A 24,176-nucleotide genomic window follows, 5' to 3' on the forward strand; every position below is an offset into this window, starting at 1 on the left:
ATTGGTGTCTACAATTTCCAGTAGTATTCAGTGAAGAAGTTAAAAAGCTTTCAACAAAGTGTACTTTGTGTATTTTGTGGGTAAAGTTTAAGAAGACAGATGTGAAAACTCAAACTACAGTTTAAAATATGTACATTTTAATGATATATCCCTTTTTTACCCCCTTTTATAAGCCTTGCTTGTTATTATCTCTATAAAATAACTCTGCTATGAGCTTTACAAAGAACAAAATACGTACAAAGAAAAAAATCCATTCTAAAAAAAGCCAATACTTGAAGATCGGTTAATAGGACAAGGACAGTATATCATAGTATAATACTTATTGGTCTTCTGAGTAGCTTCTGTTCAGTCATGACAGTTATGTCATTATTTTGATATTTATTTAACACTCTATCTTTCTGTTCCTAGACATGCTGCCATAAAAAGGGCTACAAATGCCACCATACTTCTGAACTAAAACTGAAGGTGCCTAGCACCCTCAAATCTTTCTCTCTAGTTTATTAGGGTTACCATGTAATACCAGATACGAATTGACCAGAACAAAAGTCTTTGCAGTTCAACAAACCACCTTCTCAATCATGCAGTATAAATTTTGTCAGCAGGAAAACAGAATGTGAAATTCCAGACTTTTCAGGTCATTATTGTTGCTTCATCTGTGTTACGTTTTCAGTATCAAAACAATGGCAGCAAAACCACCGTGAGCATCAAGATCTGAGGCATGGACCGACCCCTACATGTATCACCATGACATTCACATTCACTGCTTGTTAGTACTGCAGGAATTCAGGGCTGGTGATAAAAGTACTGAGCATCATATGTGACAAACACAATATTCAGTTCACCCTATACTGTGTGAAAGGTTAGCAAAGAAAGAAAAAAGAGTATGTGTTGGAGCAGAACTCAACTGTTGTACAAAGGTATGGTCTTCTTAAAAGCAGTTTACCATGTGCAAGCAATGAGTCAGCTAACACGAGCCAAATCATCTTTCTGAGGTAGCCCATGGAGATGCAGATGCACAAGTGTGTCTAGCAAAAGCTAACAACAATTTTTTTTTAACAAAAAGGAATAAAGAAGCAGAGGGAAAAGCAGATCCTCACTTGATCAACTTAAATTTTATAAATAAAATTTGTATTATATTAATCTTTCAGAAATACCTAAAGGTGACCTACTAGTCCACTTGATTTTATTTATGATGTTCAGATACTAGTATCTTACATGTGCATCTCTATTGTGGAGGCAGCAGTTCTCTAGCAAGTGCATTGTCCACTGGGTGTTCCGTGAAGGTACCTCATGATTTTTCTTTAAAGCCTTAACATGGAAGTTGATCAGAAGCAGCCAAGAAATGCTTGACAGCTTCATCACCAGCTAGTGCACTATTGCATCAAACCTATGATGGGATGTCAGCTGACAAGACTCCTGGGAGGCAAATGCAGTAGAGATTTAGCCCGTCACCACCAAACATCTAACACAAGCCACTTGCTGATCTTTCACTGGTGGGTCTCTTTTGAACTACTGCAGGGACCCAAAAAGCATTACCTTACAAAGAGGACAGTGAGCCTCCAGAACGACTCTTCCCAGCTGGGTCCTGGCACCACATCTGCACATAGTGGTAACAGATGGTGAGGAAGAGTTACATTGAGTGTGAAGTGGAACTCCAAATCAGCAGCAGTCACCAGTGTAAGCTCCCGGATTACCCATGAAGATGTAAAGTCTGGAGTGAAACTGTCAGGAAAAGCAGACAGAGCTGATGTTATTTTTCCATTGTTGGGCTGAATGTAATTTTCTGGTCACATTTTTCCCAAGAAATACAAAGTAACTTTGATTTAATCATACCAAGAAAAAGGCAGTTAAGTGACCATTGCCTGCTTAGACTTTCATGGTATTAGTACCTAAGAATAAAGACTTCAAGGTCATCTTCAAGCAGCAAAATACGTGTTTTTACTGTGACTCATCACAACACTCTCATTACTATGACTCATTTTCCTTTCCTCAGGGGGGTGCACATGATCAACTCATGCTAACCAAAATACTCTTTACCAAAAGCACAGTTGTCAAGCATACAGGCAGTGTTACTTCAGAAAGGGCCAGGTACTAGATTAAGTCTAGAATAAGGCTGTAAAGATAGGGAAAACAGAAGAAAAATATCAGATTTGTCTCTTCTTCCACTTATTTCCCTGACCCATACCATTAATGTATTTGACTGCCATGGGTACCAGTAGGAGGTATGACTCGCCTTTCCAGTCACTAGAGGTAATACTTGGCTATGAAACCAGAGCTACTGGAATACAGTAACAATAACTCTGCTTTCAAGTCATGACTTCCACTCAGCAAGATATTAACAAGAATCAGTCCTAGACTGCGGGCAATGTTAGGAAAACAGGAATAATTTGTGGCCAGGCTTGATTATGGAACAAGCTAGAGAATACCAATCAACTGAAAAAAACAAGGCAGTAACAAAGCATTTCTTAGTCTTTTATTATGACAACTCTTTTTCTTTAATTTACTACTTCCTAATGCACTGATAAAGCACATATGCTGCTTTTTTAAAATAATGGAGTCTTATAAAGAAATATTATTTTATTATCAATTGGTTAGTATTACCCTTATTAAAAAGAGAAAAGGCTTATGAAATTTATAGTCACAGCCCACCAAAACTTTGTGTGCAGGTGTGCTACTGGAGTGTCTGTTATTGGAATTAATTATTTCAAAATTCCCCTTAAGTTAATTTGTTATCAAATTTGTCAGTGCTTACACAATGCTGATCTCCCGTGATGCGTTCTGAGCCAGGAAAAATTCCTGACAGTCTAACACTTCAAATCCATATCCTTGGCAACTGTAACCATTGATTTTCATGGATGAAATTGTTATAGGAAGAGGCCCAATATTCTCTACTTTGAAGTTCTTCGTAATGGACAGAATTTGCTTGCTGTCTTTCAGTTCTTAAAAGAAAAAAAGAAACAAACCCATACAATTATTTTACAGTGCTTAAAAATTATTTTCTTAAGTTTGTAAATAAATTGCTTTTTTTATTTTCAATAAAAATTCAGAAGTTAACAATATTTTAATACAGGCTGTTTTGCAGTACTGCATTTCTAGATTTGTAATTATCCCCAATGTTTAAAGAAAGCAGTCTATACTCTTCATGACCTAGCTCTTCAGCTTTTCATATTTCAAGTCTGCTTACTTAACATTACCATACCATTACCACAAAGTAACATGGCCAGCCACAAAATCAGAGACCTGTTTCTTCTTACTCACGTCGTCTGCAGTCCATTAGTGTAGCTTCTGGCACCTTGAATCGAAGAGATCCTCCAGCACCAGGGAGTCTTCCCCCTACTTTAAGCAATTCTTTGGCTCCAAAGCCTTCTACATTGACCATGTCCAGAACAGTTAAGTTGTTTCTGCCAAAACATAAAAATCAATCACTTGGCCACTAAAATGCAAATGAAATCTGAAAAATTGTGACTTTTCTATCTGGGGCCAATCCAAGACAACAGTGTTTCAGTAATAGAATCACTGGCCGCACCTGGATAGGTTTCCCCTAAATACAGACAGGTTTACTCCAGAACTATTCACCAGTGAATTTCCCACAGTGAAGGAATAAGTCTTGTGACCACTGCCACCAGGTAACAGCAATGCCTAGTGAAAATGATTGCTTCTTCCAGAAACAATCTCTTCCTCCAGAGATAACCAATGTGTGGCTGCACATGAGACTCACTGGATAATTAAATCCTATCATTATGCAGTTAAGTTGAAAATAGCAAAACCACTCAATGTGTTGCTCTCTAAACTGCAAATAGGCTCAGTACATTCATATGCATTTTACCAAGAAGAAAAGACTATTTTTTAATGCCTAAGACATAAGGCACAAACACCCTTTCAGCAATTTTTATTAAACTGGAGGTTTTCTGACTTTCAAATTCTGGCCATTTGTCTTTGCTCCAAGACTTGGAAATCAACTTTTACATTGAGTCACATCACTCTCACACAACTGAAACTTTGCTTACCTGATTAAGATAAGGGAAGACACTCTTTTGTAATCAACTGGTGTAAAAATTACACCAACTTTTCTGGTTTCCAGTGGCTGCAAATTTAGCCAAAGCAGCTCAGAACTGCATTTCTTGTTGATGAGATCCTCCTGACGTGAATTCTGTTAAACAAAAATGCACTTCTTATTCACAGCAAACATGGTTTAAAGACTGGGAGTAAAGCATGCACTACAACTTTACTTACTTAACACCATGTAAGTTATTTTTGGCAAGGTGCAGTAACTATCTTGCTATACAGAAGACTTTCGATCTGACAACATAAAAAACTACGTGGAATGTAGTACTTCTTAAAAACAGCTTTTATTTGTTCAGATGGAAAAGAGATTATACAATCTCTTTCATATTCAAGGAATCCTGAAACACAATGAGAACAGGCAGTATACTGATTGCACAGGGAAATGTGGCAACCATTATATCCCAGTGTAAGACTTGCAAGTTTATTTGAGAAAGGGACTGTTGGCTAATATGTTGGTCATTGGAGTCACTGGAAACAAGCTACAGTGAATGCCTTTCCATATTAATTGAAGACCAGAACTACCAGAAGTTCCCTGAGTCTGGAAATAATACACATTTGCGTTGTTTGGTGGCATGTTTTTTGTTGGGTTTTGTTTGTTTGGGGGAGTTTTGGGGATGGTGGTTGTGGGTTTTTTTTGTTTGTTTTTTTTTCTTTTTTTTTTTTTTTTGTTATTTTGTTTTGCCTTTTTTTTTTTTTTTTTTTTAATATTGCTCCGTATTTTCTCTCCTATCAAAAACCCAAAAATATCCCTACAATTTCCTATTCCAGAACTGGAGACCTCCTCTTAGAAGGAGTGATCAGACACCTACAGCCATCAAAAAAAAAAAATCTTAAACATCACAAAATGGACTCTTGATTGGGTTTTTTATTGTTGGGTGTTTTTTTTTTTCAATTAATGGCTGTTGTCAGGCTTCTCTAATCCTTTTCAAATGTTTCTATTCTTACTCTGCTTTACAAAAATATACAAAAAGTTTCAGAATCTGCATTTAGCAATATTTATTAAAAACCGACCATGTATGGCATTTGCAAACTCCCTACTGACAAAGATACACACACCCTCAAATGTGAGCCTAACAATTCCTTACACACATATATTAAATCACTACAAAAATTATGACAAATCCAAAAAATGTAAATATTAACATCAGCAATTTGGTTAACAAGCCAAGATCTGTCTTGTACATGCTGAATACCTCTCTGATCATACATGTAACCCCTAGCTCTTCAAGTCTCTAATGAAAACCAGATAACACACTGACATAACCATCTACCTCTGTTTTTCCATTTGGTGAGAGTGCACAGCATATGCGACTGTGGAAACTTAGTCCTAGCCATGTACTGGTGGAAATACCTTCTCTTTGTCAGCACATGCCTACAGGATGTGATTTATGAACTGCTGTCTCCTCTTTTTTACAACAATTCTTACAACTGGTGCCAGAAAGGAAAGGTCCACTTTGATTAGCATAGTAAACAGTCTTTCCTTTTACAAGGTACTAAACCTCCATTACCATCTTAAAGTGTATGTGCTCTATGTATCTACATAGGATGTTAAGGATGTGGTTGCAGCACGCCGAAACAGCAAGGAAAATACGTGTTTTCCAGGCTTTTGCACAAACTAGAAGTGCAAGAAGAGATTCTCCAGGTACCCTGGATTCTGGTCATCAGAATATGCCAATATCCCTTGATACAGCATCTTCTCTACTTCTCCCATGAGACAATAGCTCAGGGTATAACCACAGCTCAGCACTGGTGCAGCACAGTCAACTGTTATCACACACATGTTAAAAATGAGGCAACGGGAATCAGAGAGAGCCATGATGTTCCAACCTGAACCTAGGAGCTGCAGTGAGACTGAGGTGAAGCCATCTCCTCCCTTTAACTAGCAGCCTGTATTTCCCTCTACTAACAAGATCATAATCTAGCTTCTGACATTACCAACTCAAAAGCCTGACACTTGAGGGTTAGCTCAGGGATATATCTAAGTCCCAACACAGAATGCAAACAATAGCCTCCTAAATACTTATACACACGTGCAGGCATCGAACAGGCTCCCTCCCTATAGCTGTTTTCTGAACAGACTCAAACTTTGAAAAAAAACCAAAAAATGAACTGCAAAGAAACAATAAAACACTATTAAATTGCTTTAATTAGCACTTGTGAACAACTCAGACCAAGGTAGTTAAATAAAGCTTTTTCTAGGGTGTCAAACCACTTTTCCCATCAAAATGAGCCATCTTACCCTGTGTGAACATTCAATCAGCAGCCTGAATTCAGTGGTTGTGAAGTTAATAGCTTGAACATTTATGCCGAACCTGAATAAAACAAAGCAAAAAATTAAGCTCCTCAAATCTAGTCTGTCAGCAGTACAGTGACTTATTTTTACATGTTGGCATTTATTCTTAAGTAAAGAATACTTTTTAAATTGTATTTTGGCAGATGTGAAATCCAGTGGAAATGTGGTACTGCTCTTTAACAGAATACACTACAAATCAGTTTGATGTGGATTCCACACATTTGGAAAACATACAAATGGCCAGGCATCTTGGATCTTTCAGCACACAACAGTACAAGAGATTATCATTATCAAGAAACACAATTTCTAAGCCACACAAATACAAATGCCCCAAAGCTTTTTCTGCCTACATAACTGTTGAGAAATAATCATTATCAAATCTCATCACTTACTTAAATATTCCTCGTTCTGCTTAGTATTTGTTTGGGACAAATTACTTTTTTGTTTCATCTACTTGACAAATTGAATTCAATTAGATGACAAATTGAATTCAATTAGAGCAGTTGATTATTTGCCTGAGAGCAAATTATAAGCATTTGGCATTAAGATATTAAAAACAGAGATAAGAAAACCAATATTCATAGATTCGCAGAATGGTTTAGGTCGGAAGGGATCTTAAAAATCACCGAGTTCCAACTGCCCTGCCATAGGCAGGGACACATTCCACTAGACCAGGTCGCTCAAGGCTAAGACTTTTTAAAGATGATTACCACACTTAATGCATTTGTAAACACTGCGGTGTTAGCACAAAGCTAGCAAATGGTTGCAACAGAAAATCTGTATCAGAATATGCATAGGTATCGGCAAGAGCGCAGCCAGCAGGACCAGGGAAGTGATTGTCGCCCTCGTCTCAGCACAGGTGAGGTCACATCTTGAATACTAGGTTCAGTTTTGTGGCCCTCATTCCAAAAAGGATACTGAGGTACTGGAGTGGGTCCAGAGAAAGGCCATGAAGCTGGTGAAGAGTCTGGAGAACAGGTCTGCTGAAGAACAGCTGAAGGAACTGGGATTGTTTATTGTGGAAAAAAGGAGACTCAGGGAAGACGTTCTGGCTCTCTAGAAGTCCCTGGAAGGAGGCTGGAGCCAGGTGGGTGTTGGTCTTGTCTGCTTAGTGACAAGTGGTAGGACAAGAGGAAACAACTTCAGGTTGCACCAGGACAGGTTTAAGTTGGACACCAGGAACAAATTCTTCACTGCAAGGGCTGTGAAGCCCTGGAACAGGCTGCCAGGGCAGCAGTTGAGTCACCAACCCTTGGAGGTGTTTAAGAACTTTGTAGATGTGGTGCTGAGGGACATGGTTTAGCACTAGAGTTGGTAGTATCAGGAAAATGGTTGGACTTGGATGGTCTTAAAAGGTCTTTTCCAGCCTAAATGATTCTATGACAGCTGAGGATGAGCCTTTCCAGCAAACTGACAGCAAAGGTTTAGTTATTTTCTGAATTATTAAGTAAATCTGAAGCTTCTACCTACACTGAAGGACACCTGAGGATCTGTAAAATCTGTATTATAAAAGACCAATGGACCTCCAGTCACTGAACTGGAAATTCACTTATAATTTTCTGTGACATTAAACCCAACAGTGGACATGATTCTGAAAAACTAAGATCTGGGTAAACAAAAAGTGTGCAAACTCAGAGCAAATGTAATTTCAAACCACTAGAAAGAGTCTACATGGAAATTGTATTTAGTATGCAAACAGATGTAGTTATTAATGTGCATATATATATACACACACACATATATATACACACACATAGATATGTAAAGCAGTTAGGTTAAGGAAGCAATTACACAGGGATTTAGACCCCAAATAAACAAGTTACACCTAGGCATGTGAGTGGTCCCCACTGTCTCCAACCAAGCTAACAGTGCTACCAAAAATCACAGTTTTTCAAAGTTATGTGTGACAGCCAGGGCTTATTTTATACCGTACCCATTTTATACTATTCATCCAGCTCTCACCTAGATTTCTCAATAGATCTTCTCAGTTCTAAAACAGAAAGTTCAAAACAACGTAGAAACATTTCCTTAGTTGACCCTAAACATTTATGATGGGAATCCTGGCACTGGAACGTTTTTTCCCTGGCTCCTGCTGCTTCTTCTAAGGCAGGGTTTTTACCTATGAAAAAGCTAAAAAACCTTTTTCTGGTGGGAAAAAAAGTTCTTTCTTCCTTACTCATCAGTCTGCAGATTGTGTATACTTGGCAACCAGTGCTGCAAGGAGATGCACATCCCCAGTTCTGCAAGTTGCTCTTCTCACCTGGGCACCTTGCACAAGTTTGCACTAAGCCTCAGATCTTAAAAAACAACCAATTACAGTCTACAGCTGCCAGACAAACTTTCTGAAAATATGCTCAATTTGGTTTTATGACAAGTCATGCATCATATAGGGAGCTGCTCTGAACATGATTGTGTCTTCCGAAACAGGTCAGAACATAGTCTCCACCTCAGTTACACCTCAAAACATTAAAACAAACAATAAGCAATAATCCTAAAGTGTGGCAAATAGATCTTATACAAGTGAAAACAGTATCCCTAGACAGTTATACTCATTACCATTTGTTGAGCAGACTCAGTGAAGCTTGGGGATCAGGGTAGTAAGAAAGAGGCAGAAGCTGCAACGTAACTGGGAAGGATGATGGGTTTCTTAGTACGAAATATTTTACCTAAAGAGTTTGGAGGGGAAAAAAAATAGTTTAAAAACTACACACTTGAGAACTGGAAGGCAAAGCAATTCAGCACTGGTAATATGATCTGCATTTTCAAGGGACTTCAACCTGGCTTCTGTCTTAATGTAATATAACCATATGTGCAGAAAACTGCCCGGAACAACAGAACATGCCACCACAACGTCACCATTTGACAAAAAGAAAAAAAGAAAAAAACCCCACACCCCCAAAAAACAACCACAAAAAACACAACAAAAAAACCCAACAGCTAAGAGTGCATGAAGAACCACATATACAAAAATACAGATCTCCTCTACCCCTAAACAACCCTTTCATTTGGATTTTGATTTACACAGGCAGACATAAAGAAAGCTCTTCCAGAAAAGAAGGTGAAGTTAGTTAAGTGCCTCCCTTTCTTACTGAAGTGTGAGTGCAAGCAGGTTATATGCATTACTATAATGACAATTAAAAGTCATGAACAGAATATTAAGATAATTCACAGTATGTGCATATGAGAACTATCTCCATGCGACTGGTTCTGGCCCAGGCTAGGTTAGTAGTGGTCTAAATCTGACAAACAAGAAAGGAACAACTGTCAGTGTGGTTGGAAGACACATTGCTCTGATCTCTCAAGCGTTGGTATCCCTCACAAACGTTTCACATGCTTGTGTTACGTAAGACAGTGGCGTGAGGAAGGCCATCCCATAGCCAGATGCATCATTACTGACAGTATATCCTATATACTGTCCCTAGCTTCATTTATTTTACTACAATCACATACCTTATACAATGATGCAAGGCAAGTTTTAACAACCATAAGCAATTACTAGTTAAAACCTACACTGCTTTACTCCTCTCCTCGTATCAAAATACTACAACTAGATTGCTAGAGATCTCGTCAAACAATCAAAGGGATACAAATCTGATGTCTTAGATTATACTTCAAAAGACCTATCTACAAGTAGTATGAAAATGCCAAGCATCACCAACTATTAACTGCAAAATTTGTTAAACAAGCTAAACACATCAACTAAGAAAAACTGTAACAGGCATCCTCACCATACTGCTTTTAACTGCTGTGGCACTGAAGTTGAGAGTAAGGCCAGGCTCTGTAGTCAACCGTGGCAGGAAAAAGGCAAAGGACTCTTCTTTAGGCTTCTTCTGGTGAATAAAGCGAGCCAATCCTAAAATATTTCTCCTGCTTTATTGTCAAAACCAGAAAGCTGTGTTAATTTTTTAATTCTTTTTTTTCTTTCAAATAAACAACTCCCCCCCACCCCGTGATTTGCCATGACCTTGTAATTACATCAATCTTTCTTTGAAAATGTTCTTCACAAATTAATGCCCATAAAGCTGTAACCTAGTAGCAGTGAATCAAGTCCAACTTATGTACATGCATTCAACCTTCACTTTTCCACTTGCATCGCAACTGTTGTTTTTCACAGCTTTCTTATTCTGATGTCACTGACACACCACCTCTACAAGAATTGCTCAGTCACAGCAACTGCTTCCTCCCCAACATCCCCAGTATGCAGTATCCATCAGGCCAGGGACTAAAATCCTTAAAAACCTATTCAAAGTCCTTGATCCTGAAAAGACTGCTAAAAGGATCTGTTGATGAGGGACTCATGCAACTTCATAAATGATGAGGTAAAACATGCTTTCACTGCTTCTACACTATATAGCTGTGGTCGTGTTGTTATAGTCAGAACATTATTTATATTCTGAAGTTTGGGCATCTGAACTATTTACTTACAGCTGGCAATGCCTTGAAATGGAAGCTGGGTATCTGGGGTACTCTGGAACTCCAGGTGTTTTGAGACAACTTAAGTGCATGAAGGTCAAAAATGTTTTGTTCTAATTAAGAATACTTCAGAACACCAATACTCTTTGTTACAACAGCGTAGTGGCTTGAATTAAGAACCAAACCAGATTATGTACAGACCTGCAGGCTTCTCCACGTCTTATTTTTTGCCACCTCTCATAAAGTTCACTTGCAAGCTCAGAATCCACATCCCAGGCAGAACGGTTCAGAGAGAGACTCTTCTGCCAAAGTAGATTTGCTAAAACAGTAACAGATTTTTCATATTTTACAGAAATAACATTTGGTTCTCCATGGATCTTCTTCCTAACACAAGTAAACAATGCCTGCAAAGAGTGCTGACACACAAATAAAAAAGGCAACCTCTTTTCTCTTCAAATCAAATATACGCGAGCATGTGTGTGTGTATATATATTATTGTCTATATCTGATATGCTTAAAAAAACTAACACACCATCTACAAGTGCTCTTTTGTTCTCAGAGACAGTAGTTCTATATGCAGACCAGACTATGGGTATTGTACAGGCTTTTTATGCTCCAGCAAGCCCTTTTAACTGTTGCTGTTTCTAATGGCTACCATGGAGAAGTCATTACGTTATCAGTAGTTGTCACACAGAACTCTCCACTGATGCCAATGAAGTATCATGGTAATATACTATTCTCTGCACAGAGGTACCAAAAAGTACTATCAGGGAACAAAACAAGTACCATAGTTTGGCAGAAATGTTGTCTTCATTTTAGATTTTCTTTCCAACCTGCTAATAATTTTCTCAAATTCTGAAGATTAAATTGCAAGGCCTAAAGATTAATGCCTTTCAGCAAGTTACTAATTCAAGCATTTTCACATAGCCAAAAGGACTTAGAAAACAACATTTTTTGAAAGGAAACATGAATGGCTTATTTTGGAAATTAAGTAAAAAAATTAGGCAAATTTCAAGACAATAGAATTAGAGGTTTGAGACACTGCATAGTGTACTCAGTGGAGGTTAGTCAAAGCCGTATATCTATTCCCAGAAAATAGAATGTTTTTAAAAGACAGACCTGAGTACTTGCATCAACAATCTCAATATTCTCATTACAAGTCCTGCTACATTAAAATTATTTTTCTACAGTAAAACTACTGACAGATGCCTACAAAAACAAAAAACAAAACTGGACAAGCCCACCTGCATCAGACTTTCCCAAGTAACACTGAATATCACAGTGGGCAATCACTTCAAAATGAAGATCTCCCTGCTGGAAAACCAAAACAAAAATGGTAACTGACCATGTGACAAAACAACAAGATAAATTCCAGTTTTTCTGTGCATAACTTGGACGAATCAAAGAGCGTAAAGATTGCTTGAAGAACTGCAATTCCTTGTTGCTCAGCTCTGAGGTCTTAACTTCTCAAACTACAGAATGGTTTTGGTTTCACAGAATGGTCTCATACTGAGTTCTTCTCTCAGGACTAAGAGACAGTTTGGTTTGTAGAGCATAATAATTCAACACAACTGAATACAATACCTTGGACACAGTTGAATATATCTGCAGAGGTATTTCAAACATTACTCCTACATTTGTAGCCAAATAAATACTAGAAAGCACATTTGTTACAGTGTCTTTCACACTGAGCTTCAAAGAAAATACATTCCAGCAGCCTGGAGGTAGAGTCAAAGGTTCAGCAAAGTTCAGAATCTAGAAAGAATCAAACAGCAACTGAATTAGAATTGGTACAGTATTTTTGGTGCAAATGATACCTTTAAGAATGTAAACTTTCTTTTCCTTTGTGCTTTTGCTGTTCTTGCACACACATATGCACATAACTGATCCATCCTATCTAAATATACAAAGACCCAATTAGATGCTTCTATCATGTGCTTATTCATAAACCAGATTTGTCTGGTTTAAATCAAGCAATTGTGGAAGTAAATTACTGGCTTTGCCTTCTAAACTTCAAAGCTCATCTATGTACTAAAGACTTCCACTACAGGCTATGAAGAAATGCTGAATCCTATACAGCACAAATGCTGCAGTGGTCTGTAATTTGATGCATCTGTAGCTGCCAACTCAAATGGAAGAACAGTTGTTAATAGAACAATACAAAACCAAGTCAGACAGTAAATAATGTCTATTGCTTTTCAGGACCTAAGACTTACAGGCCTACGTATATCTTTCTTTTTTAATTTATTTCAACCAGCTCTGAGAACACCAAGTACTTCAAAAATTCATTTTTGTATGTCAAAGTGCCATATCCTTAAAGACAAAACATTACATGAAGAAGTAGTAAAGCTTACCTTTAAAATATTCTTTGTTTCTCTGGCTACAAAGACTTCATTCAGTTCAATGCTGAAATCAAAATTGTTTGTAAACCATATGGACCAAAATCCTGAAGTATTACGATGTGGTTCTATATGAAACAATGCTGCAGAAGGGTCTATGTCAAAATACCTGTATATAAATACAGAAAACCAATCAATACATCTGCAATTGTCCTTGAGCACACGGAGTGGTCTGTGCATAAGGTACCTGTAGTATTCTTGCATAACAAGACTCTTTAACAGGACTCTTTTGATGTTTTAAGGAGAAAGACCACCATTACTTCCTTTGGAATATTTACATAAAACATCAGAGGAAAAGTTTACAAGAACAATATCAATGAGGTAGGCAGGTAAATCACTCTACCCTCTTGCTGTGCTACAGTACAACACAGCCTACTGTTCTGTAACATGGTAGTTTGGATGAAATTGGAAAAGCATACTGAAGTAAAGACTTCACATTTTTTCTGTAACTATTCTGCTTCAGTGTCAGATTAATAAGCATGGTGGAAATTTTATCAGAGAGTGAAAGCAGCATTCATATGATACAAGTTGCTAAGGTATATCTTTGCTGAAATTCTTCCTGGACAAAATACACAGAACTATTGCTTGAAATGTCACAGGTCTGCTTTGGCAGGTGACAAAGCAACAGGAAGCTGCCTCTTCATTGTCTTTGGAATCATTCAGTGACAATGCAAACTATCTCTTAAAGTAGGGTGCAATACTCTTCCGATAGTATTGGTGAAAGTTAACAAATGAACAAAAATCTACTGTCAACCTACCCTTCCATCACAGGACAGGAAAGACAGGCTTTTAGTGTTGTAGTGCCTTCCAGCTGATTGTTCTTTTTGTCAGCGTAAGGACTTTCACTGTCACAGGATGCAGCTGGGCAAAGAACAGACATACAGAACAATACATCAGACAGAACAAAAGCAAATCCACTACGATTTTCACAAGAGGACTTGAGAGAATACTAAAATAGGAATCATTTGCTGGTTCAATTCTCACAGAGGTTTTCAGAGGTTCCAAACCTTACTTTAAGAAAAATTTAAAAATGCTTTAAAAACACACATGCACAATAAGGCTGCAAAGAGTAACCAGACCAGCTTTAACCACATGTCCCTGGCACAGCAATCCTACTTATCTGTGCACACTGCCTCCGTTTAATAAATTAAAAATTGTTCTGGGAAAAAAAAAGAATCACTGGTCGTATAGTCTCTCCTTTCTTATTTGCCCTTTTTTACTAGGAAAAATAAGTCCCAGTGTCATTATGCAAGGAGACTGTTTCATAAACATTTAAAGTCTATGTACTGCAGTCTAGTGGTCAGAATAAGAAACAGGCTGCAGTCAGGAATGCTTAAATGTAAATCTTCACTCTTTCACAAATGTGCCTGGTCTCAGGCAAACCTCTTAAATGATCCTGCCAAGAGATGTCATAGAAAGTGACCACCCAAGCACAATAGCCTTTTAGAAAATACATTTGAAACAGAAAAATAACCACAAATTACAAAAGGATGTTGAAAAGGCACATTCAATAATTATGCTTATTGTAAAATAAGCTAACATTTTAGCAAATGTTTTCTTCCTCTTTTTAAAATACGCATGGGTTAGAACCTTCCATCAGCTTAAGAGGAAGCACACATACACAAAAATGGTGGAAACAATTAGCAAAAAGAATTCATCCTTCTTCTCAAAAAAGTCTGGACAAGTTGAGTTGGAGAACTTTCAGGGGCTCTTATCTGCTGAAAAATTTACTGTTTTGTAATCAAATCCTGTTTGACCATATTATATCTAAGTCTATACATCCTGTACCTTGACAAGAAATAGAAGCAACTTTTGTAAAGTTAGTAGATGATGAAGATAGCAGTACTGGCTGAAACTCCAGAGGTGACCATGTGTCTTCTGGTGACAGCTGCTGTATTTCCTGCATGAAGATAAGACACAATGATCCTTGTAATAGTACTACCATTATTATTGTAGCTCCTGTATTACTGTGTCTTCTTGCCAAATTTGCAAATCATTATCTGCCACTTTCTCACATCTCCTAAACCAATCCATGGATTTTTTTTATTCACAGCTATGTCTTAAAAAATTCCCATCACTGCACTACAACTTCTTACCTAAAAGACCTATTAGATGATTTGGCACCTTTTAAAAATACAGAAGCATGATATTTGCCACTAACAAAATGAATCTCCTATTAGAGAGTAAGCCAGTGGGCCCACAATTACCTGTATGTGCACAAGACTGTCCCCAGAATGCATAACGTACACATCTACTGAAGAACCACCTGTCCAAAAGAATGAACACTGCAGTAAGTTCACCAAGAATGGAAGCACTCTTGCTTTGTCAGATATTTAAAAATCTTTGTGCAACAGCTACCCTTGTAAAAAAGGATGAACTATTCAATCTTGAGCTTCCACTCAGCAAGCTGCCTGGCCAGAAGCATGAAGGCAAGGACGAAAAGGGAATCTCCTTTCATTGTCTCCTAAATCCATGATGGAGCACAATTTCCCCCCCCCCCTTTCCCACAGGCTGTGAGACAGGAGGCACAGCTGAAGGAAAGAAGGATGGCTGATGATGCTGCAACTTTTTAAATATACTAGCAATAGCACAAGAGAATCCAGTAAAAACTACTCTATATAAGCACACAGCTATACAAGATCCTGGCTCGCCTAATTTGCACAGCAAGCGTTCTCAGGAGACAATGCAAAGCTGGACTTAGTGCTCAACACCTTTTGGGTTTAAAACATGAACAGTCCTATCACCTGGTAGAACAGTAACCTACTGACTACAGCAACAAAAGATGAGTATAACTTAGCTTTCACCTGCCATTAAGATGGTACAGCTATACTAGGTATCACCCCTCATTGCTGGCAGAGCTATGTTCCTGTACACAGGACCAAAAGAAGAGCAGCAGGACAGAACAAGAGATTACTATTATATTGGGGTGGTTATCACATCTCACACTCATAGAATTCTTTTGGTTGGAAAGGACTTCTAAGATCATCAAGCCCAACCATCAACCTAACACTACCATGGCCATTAAACCACATCTCAAAGTGCCACATCAACATATTTCTTGAACACCTCTACAGACAGTGACTCCACCACCTCCCTGGGAATTTCAATGTCAGGCTATTCTTTCCATAAGGAAACATTTCCTAACATCCAATCTAAACCTCCCCTGGCACAATTTCAGACCATTTTCTCCCATGCTATCACCTGATACTAGAGAGAAGAAACCAACCACCACCTCACTATAGAGCAATGAGGTGTCCCCTCAGCATCCTCTTCACCAGACTAAACAATCCCAGCTCCCTCAGCTGCTCCTGGTAAGACTTACTTTCTTTAGACCCTTCACCAGCTTTGTTACCTTCTCTGGACACATTCCAGCAACTCAACCTCATTTTTGTGCTGAGGGGCCCAAAACTGAATGCAGTATTCAAGGTGTGGCCTCACAAGTGCTGAGTACAGGGGAACTATCACCTCACTACTCCTGCTGGCCACACTATTCCTTATACAAGCCAGGATGCTGTTGGCCTTCTTGGCCACCTGAGCACACTGCTGGCTCATGTTCAGATGTCTGTCAACCAGCACCCCCAAGTCCTTTTCCACCAGGCAACTTTCCAGCCAGTTCACCCAAGCCTGATGCATTGCATATGGTTTGTGTGATCCAAGTGCAAGACCAGGCTCATCTTTCCATGATGTCCTCAGTCCTTGCCCTTGCTTATATTTGAGTTACATCTGTAGATGCACGCTGACATAAAAGCACATTCTTGCAATTCACCAGGCACAATTTCTGAGCGTGGTTTGCTCAGCTGCTTGAAGGCAAGACTACAGGTACCAGCTTCCAAAAGAGGGTTCAAGATGTTGATTGTGAGTAAGCAGATGCTCCACATACCCACAACTGTTAAAAATAGAGACTCCTCTTCAACCTGTGCAACCTTGCCTACCTGCTGCCTGACTCTAGATCCTAACACAGGTACTGTATACTAGCACAGCACTGTACTCCCTTTTGGTAGATCTTTTCCTCAAGACTGTCTCTCATTTAATTATACCAATGGAAGGCAAGCAAGCACTGATGCCACACCAGTACTGATGGAGCAAGATTTCCTACCAACAGCAAGTCCAAAGGGCTTATATGAGCAACCTCTAACACACTGAAGACTCTTAATTGCGTTACATTTAATGAAAAACAGTCTTAAAAGCACACTTCTAGTACTTTTACCATTACAAGTGTTAACAGTGAGCATGCTTGATGAGACAGATGTGAACAATTCTCCATCAGCATCAGAATAAACGTATGTCCACAACTTAACATAACAAATCACTGTCATCTCACCAGCAGGGAAACTAGAATTACCGTGGGTATTTCAGTTTCAGCTCTGTGTAAATACCACATCACAGAACAGGCATGAGGGGAAGAGCATATATTGTTTTGTGACTAGATCTGGGACAGAATTTGTCCAAAAAAAAATTTCCTTTTCAAACAGTGTTAAAAATTATTATTTTAATCTGGATTGTTAAGTAGGTCCTTCTTCAAATCAGAAAGTCAAAACAGCAGAAATGTCTAAAAAAGAAAAAAGCTATTCAAACTGACTGTAAAGCTCTACAAATAATTTTAAATCCCCTGGATTCAAAAGATTTGTTCACTCAATAAATGCTGCATAGAGAAACTGCAAGGAGTTGATTGTTTTGCCTGTGGAATTCCAGATTACAAGGATCAAATGATGTGCACATCTGCACTACCTCATTACCCTACTTTCCACAACAGTCACTACCTTCAGCACTGTACAAACCATTCTGCCTTCACAATTCTGTTACAGTTAATTTAATTAATGCAGTTGTAGAAATTGAAGGGCTATGACATATTTCCATACTATTTAAGCAGATGCATAAGCATGGGGAACTAAAGAATTAAACAGATGTAGTTTACAACTTTACCATCACCACCCTTATAATGACGACTGCATTTACAGTGACACTGTCCTAAACAAAGTGGCTGATAGGCTGTGTTCACTATACTGATTTGTTTTCCCTTACTAGTAAAATTGAGCAGTCACTGAATGTGATTCAATTTAGTACATGAAATTACAACTTATGCATAAAACCGAGTTCTATTACAGTTAACAGTCATATTCACAGCTTACCTGAGGTCTTCGGTTTTTCCATCGCTACATAAACTATAAAAAGATTCTCCAGTAAGTATTGTCTCTGCTCCACAAAATCTCGTTGGGCATTTTCCATTCTTACCGTTAAGGTCATTTCTAGCAGCATTGGGTCATCAGACATAAAACAGCAACTCTGGAGCAAGACAAGGGGACATGGTATGTGTGTGGTGGGCAAGGGAATGGAAAAAATTCATTACAATAAGGTACCTTGAGAAGTTAATCACAGGTATTACCTAACAGACAAGGGTTCCAGCACCTAAGTGCCGGCAAAACAGAAGTAATTCAGACCTCTGCTAAAATCTCAGCAGAAACCAAAGAGACTGCAAGTAGAGACAGCACAGCAAAAACAAAGATAAAAGGACACCGAATCTTGAGAGAATGTAAACTTATAAACTTAGTCTCACCTCAGGGACTGTGAAACAGTTTCCTCTGTTAAATCCTCTGCCCTCAATAAAATATGCCTTAAACAGACTGATGCATGTGTCTTAATGGTAGGAAGACAATTCATGTTCACTGATCTGTTTATAGTTAACTTTTACTAATCCTGTGCTTTTTGTCTCCATGTCTTACTGAAGTAATTAAAAAAACCACATATATGTACAATTCTGAATGGGAAACACTGTTGCCTGGCTAGAATGCTTCAGAAAAATACAAATAGGATCTTATTTCCTTCTCTAAGGAGTGACTGATGTTAGACAGTTGAGTTTTAGCAGCTACAAAAACACAGACATCATCTCACAAAAAATTAAAGTCAACAAAACTCAGTAATCAACAGCAACTAACAAACTCATCCTACATCACACCATGAAGATCACTAAACTCAGGCTTCGATGCCTACCTAAAGGACTAAATTTGTTCAGGAGGACAAGAAAACATAAAATACTCTTTTGAAGCAGCAGCAAAATCCCTTCAGCCAGTCTAAATTGCTGCAAGGAGGTACAGTATGAGTGGGGAAGCATCTCTGGGAAAGGATGCCAGCTCACCATTCACATAGCATAAAAGAATCCTCAGCACTTGAAATGATTGCCAGGAACAGAAGAGGAGGCTGCTGTGGAGACTCAAGCACAGGCATGGTGTGCCCCTGGGAAGCTTGCATCAAAAGAGCAGGCAACAGCACTATGTGCAATCTCAAATGTTCAGGTGCATCTCAGGCCTAGCCTTATCCATCAATGCAATCCATGAATCAAACATGGGAGTAAAACAGCACAGGATGACTGTGATGCGTAAGTACAGAAAAACTGCCAGGTAGTCTGGGCCTCATCACACTTGAAACAAAGGTGCCACAGACCATGGTGTGAGCCTGTACATCTCATGCAACAAAATACCTCACCAAGTACTACCATCATTGTGAACCAACACCCATCTACTGTTAAGGACATTTGAGGAGAGAGCCGAGGAGGATTTAGATGACACTGCCCAGGAGGAAGAGAACTACTGTCCTGAACTCTAACAGCTCTTCAAGGGGACTTTTCTGTTAATGGGTTTCCCCCTCCTCAGCTCTGCCCAACACCAAGGCCACCTTCAAAGCCACCTGAGCATGTGGCCCAAGCAGCCCAGACAGTAGCCTCTCAACTCAAGAATCTCTTGTCAGTGTGAACCAGAAACTTGTGAAACATTTCTGGAGAAAGGAAATTACAGGAATCTAATCACTTTTGTACTCCTTAAAAGAATTACAACTCCTACGCATTAAAATACTTAGTCTGTTGGGTTTGTTTTGATTTTTTTTTGGAGGAGTAGGTGTATTTTTCTCCATCTCCCCCTCTCCCCTGAAAGCTGTAGTGTAATATATGTTACACTTGATTTACACCACTGGGTACTGTTTTATAAGCACAGCTAAAAGCACAACTCCCTTTTAAACTGAAACATTGGAAACTGTATTATTACTAAAACTTCTAACACTCTGGAAAGTGCCCCTCTAAACTCAAGATAAAAATAAGAAGACTTAAATGGATATAAAATGATGACAAAAGATACCTTAGCTTGGCGATATGCATCATTGGGTAAACTGCATTCAAGGTGAACACGTAAGAGACTGGCATTCATAGTTTCTGCCTGTAAGAAAGAAAAGTGAAGAAAATATCAGGCACATTGCTTCAGAAGATGTTATGATATAAAACTGACTCATACACCACAACTTATAAAGATAATAGGACTGGTGCTGTGTATGCAGGAGACAGCAGCATAAGGAATTTTTTTTTTTAAGATAAGTAGAACAATCAATCTTCAATTTTCAGAAACTCCATCATTATCTACTTACTTATCAAACTATTATTATACATTAAATATGCAGCATCAACATAAGTAACCCTCATAAACTCTAATATAAACCATATTCAACAGAGCCTTTTTGGTACAATATAAAAGCTTATTTCCTTCCTTACTGTATATTTTCTTTGCTGATTGGATACTAAAATACAGTTGCCATGCCAAGAACATAATGCTTCTTGGACATGGCTTCTTACCAAAATGGACATACAAAAGATTTGTTTGCCTTTTTATTGATTGGAAAGGGAAACATTGAATGTGCCAGTCTGTAACACACTCATAACTCTAATGGGCCAACAATGCCAACAAAGCCAAGCACAGTTCATAAAAGCTGCCAAATTACTTGCACAAACTGCTCAGACAATATATCTTGGTTCTAAATTAAACAAAATCTGAATGACAGCCCTGTCAATGCCTTAATTGCAGCAAAAGCAGACAGCGATTTTGAGACTGATGCGGACAGACAAACACACACAGAGTTTCTCTTGTCATGTTGAACTAAATATCTGAGTGAGGTATGAGCAGGTTCAAGTTTCTGGAGGTGTCAATACAACTGAACGTTGAGGAATTTCAATAATTTGATGCTGAAAAAGAAAACTGTGAAGAATTTTCTTTAAGTAACCAACATCCTATTTTGTATCTCCCTAGGACAGGCAGAAGGGGGCAGGGTGCACCTAAGCAGAAAGTAGATTTACCACAGAAGTGTTTTTTCACAGAGTCCAGTTTTAAAACCACACTGCTAAAAGGAAAGCAACTTGCACTCCGCATTCCCAATTCAGATGCGTTTCATTCCAAAATGACTGGAGCTTTACACAAGAGGGCGATGTAACATCTGCAAAGGTGGTTCAGCAGCAACCCAAAGCCTGTCCCTGGGTCAGCTCTCTTGACAGGGCGGTGAACACCTGCCACCTCTTTTTTCCAAATGCTTTTGTTCTCATCAGATTTTAGGGAGCAGAAAAAAAGCCCCATTTGATTACAAAATACGCACCACTTACTAACTTCTCATGACCATCACTGCTAGTGGAGTTCTAACAAGGCAGTAAGATTATATTAAGTGCAACTTCAGCATTTGATTTTTTGGTCAGATAAACCTTGATGCTTAGACTTCCCTTCTCAGTGGTTCTTTAGAGAACACTACAACTTTCATGGTCCTAAATAAGGAGTTGTTAGCCTTTATTCAATGCCATTGTTCAAAGAAGTTTAAAACCCCACACTCCTATAAAAAATAATTAAAAAAAAATCTGAATCATACTTTTCCTACAAGGAAAAAGGTCTTCATTTCTGTAAGACAGACAACAGATGTATAACTGTCGTGTTTTACTCTTTTACAGCACTGGTAGGGTGGCTGTGTAACCATGAAGAAAAGGTAAAGCGTCTGAGAAGAAAACACTGTCAGAAGCAGAGATTCCAAGACAAACGCAGGACCACATCCACATCTCCCAGCAATGTAAGAACTCCATTTGCATTGCTAATATCACTCTCTATGAATCAGAGCACAGAACTGAGTTATGCAGCATATGTTTGCACCAGAGGTGAAGTGAAAAGGAGAGGCACAGCACAAGGAGAAAAGTTAGTGCGTTGCAGAGCAGTACAACCACTGCCAGTTCATTACATGGTGCCTCTACTTTGTATAGGTTCACATACACACACACACATACACACTCAGCATTCTCAAATCCTGTGCAAATTGAATAAAGAAGTCTGATAGAAGCCACACAAATTAAATTGTTACCAGTTTTGGCAAGTACTTACATTTGAATTTTAATTAAATGGAGACCACTTAAAAAAAAAATCCTGAAACATGAAAAATCTCATCAGGAAGGAGCTCCACTCTCCTCAAAAAGGTTGTCTTGCTGGTGACAGTGGTTTAGGGAAGAATTCATCCACCAAAAGAGCAATGGAGCATCAATAGGATGGCTGGCATAGGAAAGCTCAAAAGCCACCAATCAACAACAGAACCAAAGTCACTTTTCAGGGAAGAATTTATTATTCTGCCTGAGGTGCTTTGTCAATCAAATACAGCTCTACATAAGACTTTCACAGAGATACTCTTGCACCATAATCAAGACTGTAGAGTTCTAACCACTTCCTGAGTTTGGCTACAGTGTCATTAAAAAAACCCAAGTACTGAACAAGCCTCCCCCTCTATTCAGGCTTCAGCCTTTCTGTCTCCTAGACTTTCTGCCCTGGACAGTTTCTGGCCCTAAAGAGCTCTTTCTGCTCACTCTGTATGGTGTTAATGACCTGCCCCTGTAATAATGATTCAGCACAGTTTCATCAGTTCTTTTGCAGGCAGTTATCAGTATGGCACACCAATAAAACTGTCATACCACCTTCCTTCCTCTACACCCAAGCACCACACTTACACACATTCGTTTCTCTGATCCTCTGTCCATTGGCACAAAACACAGCTTTAGGAGTCTTGGAAGGCAAGAGACCACCATGGCTGAGTCAAACTGAAGGGCAAGTTGGGACTACACAGGGAACGGAAAAAGGGACAGGCATCCTGGAAAGAGTATAGGGATGTTGCCCAGTTGTGTAGGGACAAAGTTAGGAAGACCAAGGCACAGCTGGAACTGAACTTGGCAAGGAATGTAAAGAAAAACAAGAAAGGCTTCTACAGGTACATTAACCAGAAAAGGAGGGTTAAAGAAAATGTATCCCCCTGGTGAGCAACAGTGGGGAACTTGTATCAGTGGAGGAGGAGAAGACTGAGATTCTCAGTAACTTTTCTGCCTCAGTCTTCACTGGCAAACCCTCTCCTCATTGCCCTCATGTTGATGGTCCACAAGATGGAGACCAGGGTGAGATGGTCCCTCCCACTGTAAGTGAAGACAAGGTGCATGATAAGCTGAGGAACCTGAAGATATACAAGTCCATGGGACTTGATTAAATGCATCTCAGAGTCTTGAGAGAATTACCTTATGTAGTTGCAAAGCCACTCTCCATGATATTTGAAAAGTTCTGGCAGCCAGGTAAGGTCCCTGGGGACTGGAAGAAAGGAAACATCACTCCCATTTTTAAAAGGGTAGGGAACTACCGACCTGTCAGCCTCACCTCTGTGCCTGAGAATATCATGGAAAAGATCCTCCTAGACAACATGCTGAGGCACATGGAGGACATGGAGGTGGATTCAAGACAGCCAGCATGGCTTTACTAGAGGCAATGCTCAACGGCTTGAAGTCCAGATGGAAAGCAGTGACGAGTGGAGTCTCTCAGAGGTCTGTACTAGGACCTGTGCTGTTTGATATTTTTATCAAGCGTATAGAGAGTGAGACTGAATACACCATCAGCAAGTTTGCAGATGACACCGAGCTGAGTGGTGCTGTTGGTAAGCCAGAGGGACAGGATGGCATCCAGAGGGACCTGAGCAAGCTGGAGAGGTGTGCTCAGGTGAACTTCATGGATTTCAACAAGAGCACATGCAGGGTTCTGCATCTGGGCCAGAACAATCCTCATTATCAATACAGACTTGGGGATGAGGTGACAGAAAGCAGCCCTGTGGAAAAGGACTTGGAGGTACTGATGCATGAGAAGCTAGAAATGAGCAGACAGTGTGCACTTGCAGCCCAAAAGGCCAATCACATCCTG

The 24,176-nt window shown here is 39.1% G+C and overlaps 1 protein-coding gene across 1 annotated transcript in view; it reads right to left on the reverse strand.

Moving 5' to 3' along the window:
- The window catches only part of TMEM131L (transmembrane 131 like), an 80,440-nt gene that overhangs the window by 15,894 nt on the left and 40,370 nt on the right, over positions 1 to 24,176 (reverse strand). Inside the window, exons 9-24 of the mRNA XM_054383309.1 lie at positions 20,295 to 20,372; positions 18,300 to 18,453; positions 15,378 to 15,436; positions 14,959 to 15,070; positions 13,929 to 14,031; positions 13,126 to 13,279; positions 12,356 to 12,526; positions 12,016 to 12,085; positions 10,973 to 11,090; positions 10,087 to 10,228; positions 8,915 to 9,024; positions 6,305 to 6,377; positions 4,008 to 4,150; positions 3,259 to 3,401; positions 2,753 to 2,939; positions 1,537 to 1,722 (exon numbers count right to left, since the gene is read on the reverse strand). Coding sequence (XP_054239284.1) covers positions 1,537 to 1,722; positions 2,753 to 2,939; positions 3,259 to 3,401; positions 4,008 to 4,150; positions 6,305 to 6,377; positions 8,915 to 9,024; positions 10,087 to 10,228; positions 10,973 to 11,090; positions 12,016 to 12,085; positions 12,356 to 12,526; positions 13,126 to 13,279; positions 13,929 to 14,031; positions 14,959 to 15,070; positions 15,378 to 15,436; positions 18,300 to 18,453; positions 20,295 to 20,372 — 2,003 coding nt within the window. The remainder of the gene's footprint in view (positions 1 to 1,536; positions 1,723 to 2,752; positions 2,940 to 3,258; positions 3,402 to 4,007; positions 4,151 to 6,304; positions 6,378 to 8,914; positions 9,025 to 10,086; positions 10,229 to 10,972; positions 11,091 to 12,015; positions 12,086 to 12,355; positions 12,527 to 13,125; positions 13,280 to 13,928; positions 14,032 to 14,958; positions 15,071 to 15,377; positions 15,437 to 18,299; positions 18,454 to 20,294; positions 20,373 to 24,176) is intronic.

This window comes from Indicator indicator, chromosome 8 (assembly GCF_027791375.1).
Source record: "Indicator indicator isolate 239-I01 chromosome 8, UM_Iind_1.1, whole genome shotgun sequence".
NCBI lineage: Eukaryota > Metazoa > Chordata > Aves > Piciformes > Indicatoridae > Indicator > Indicator indicator.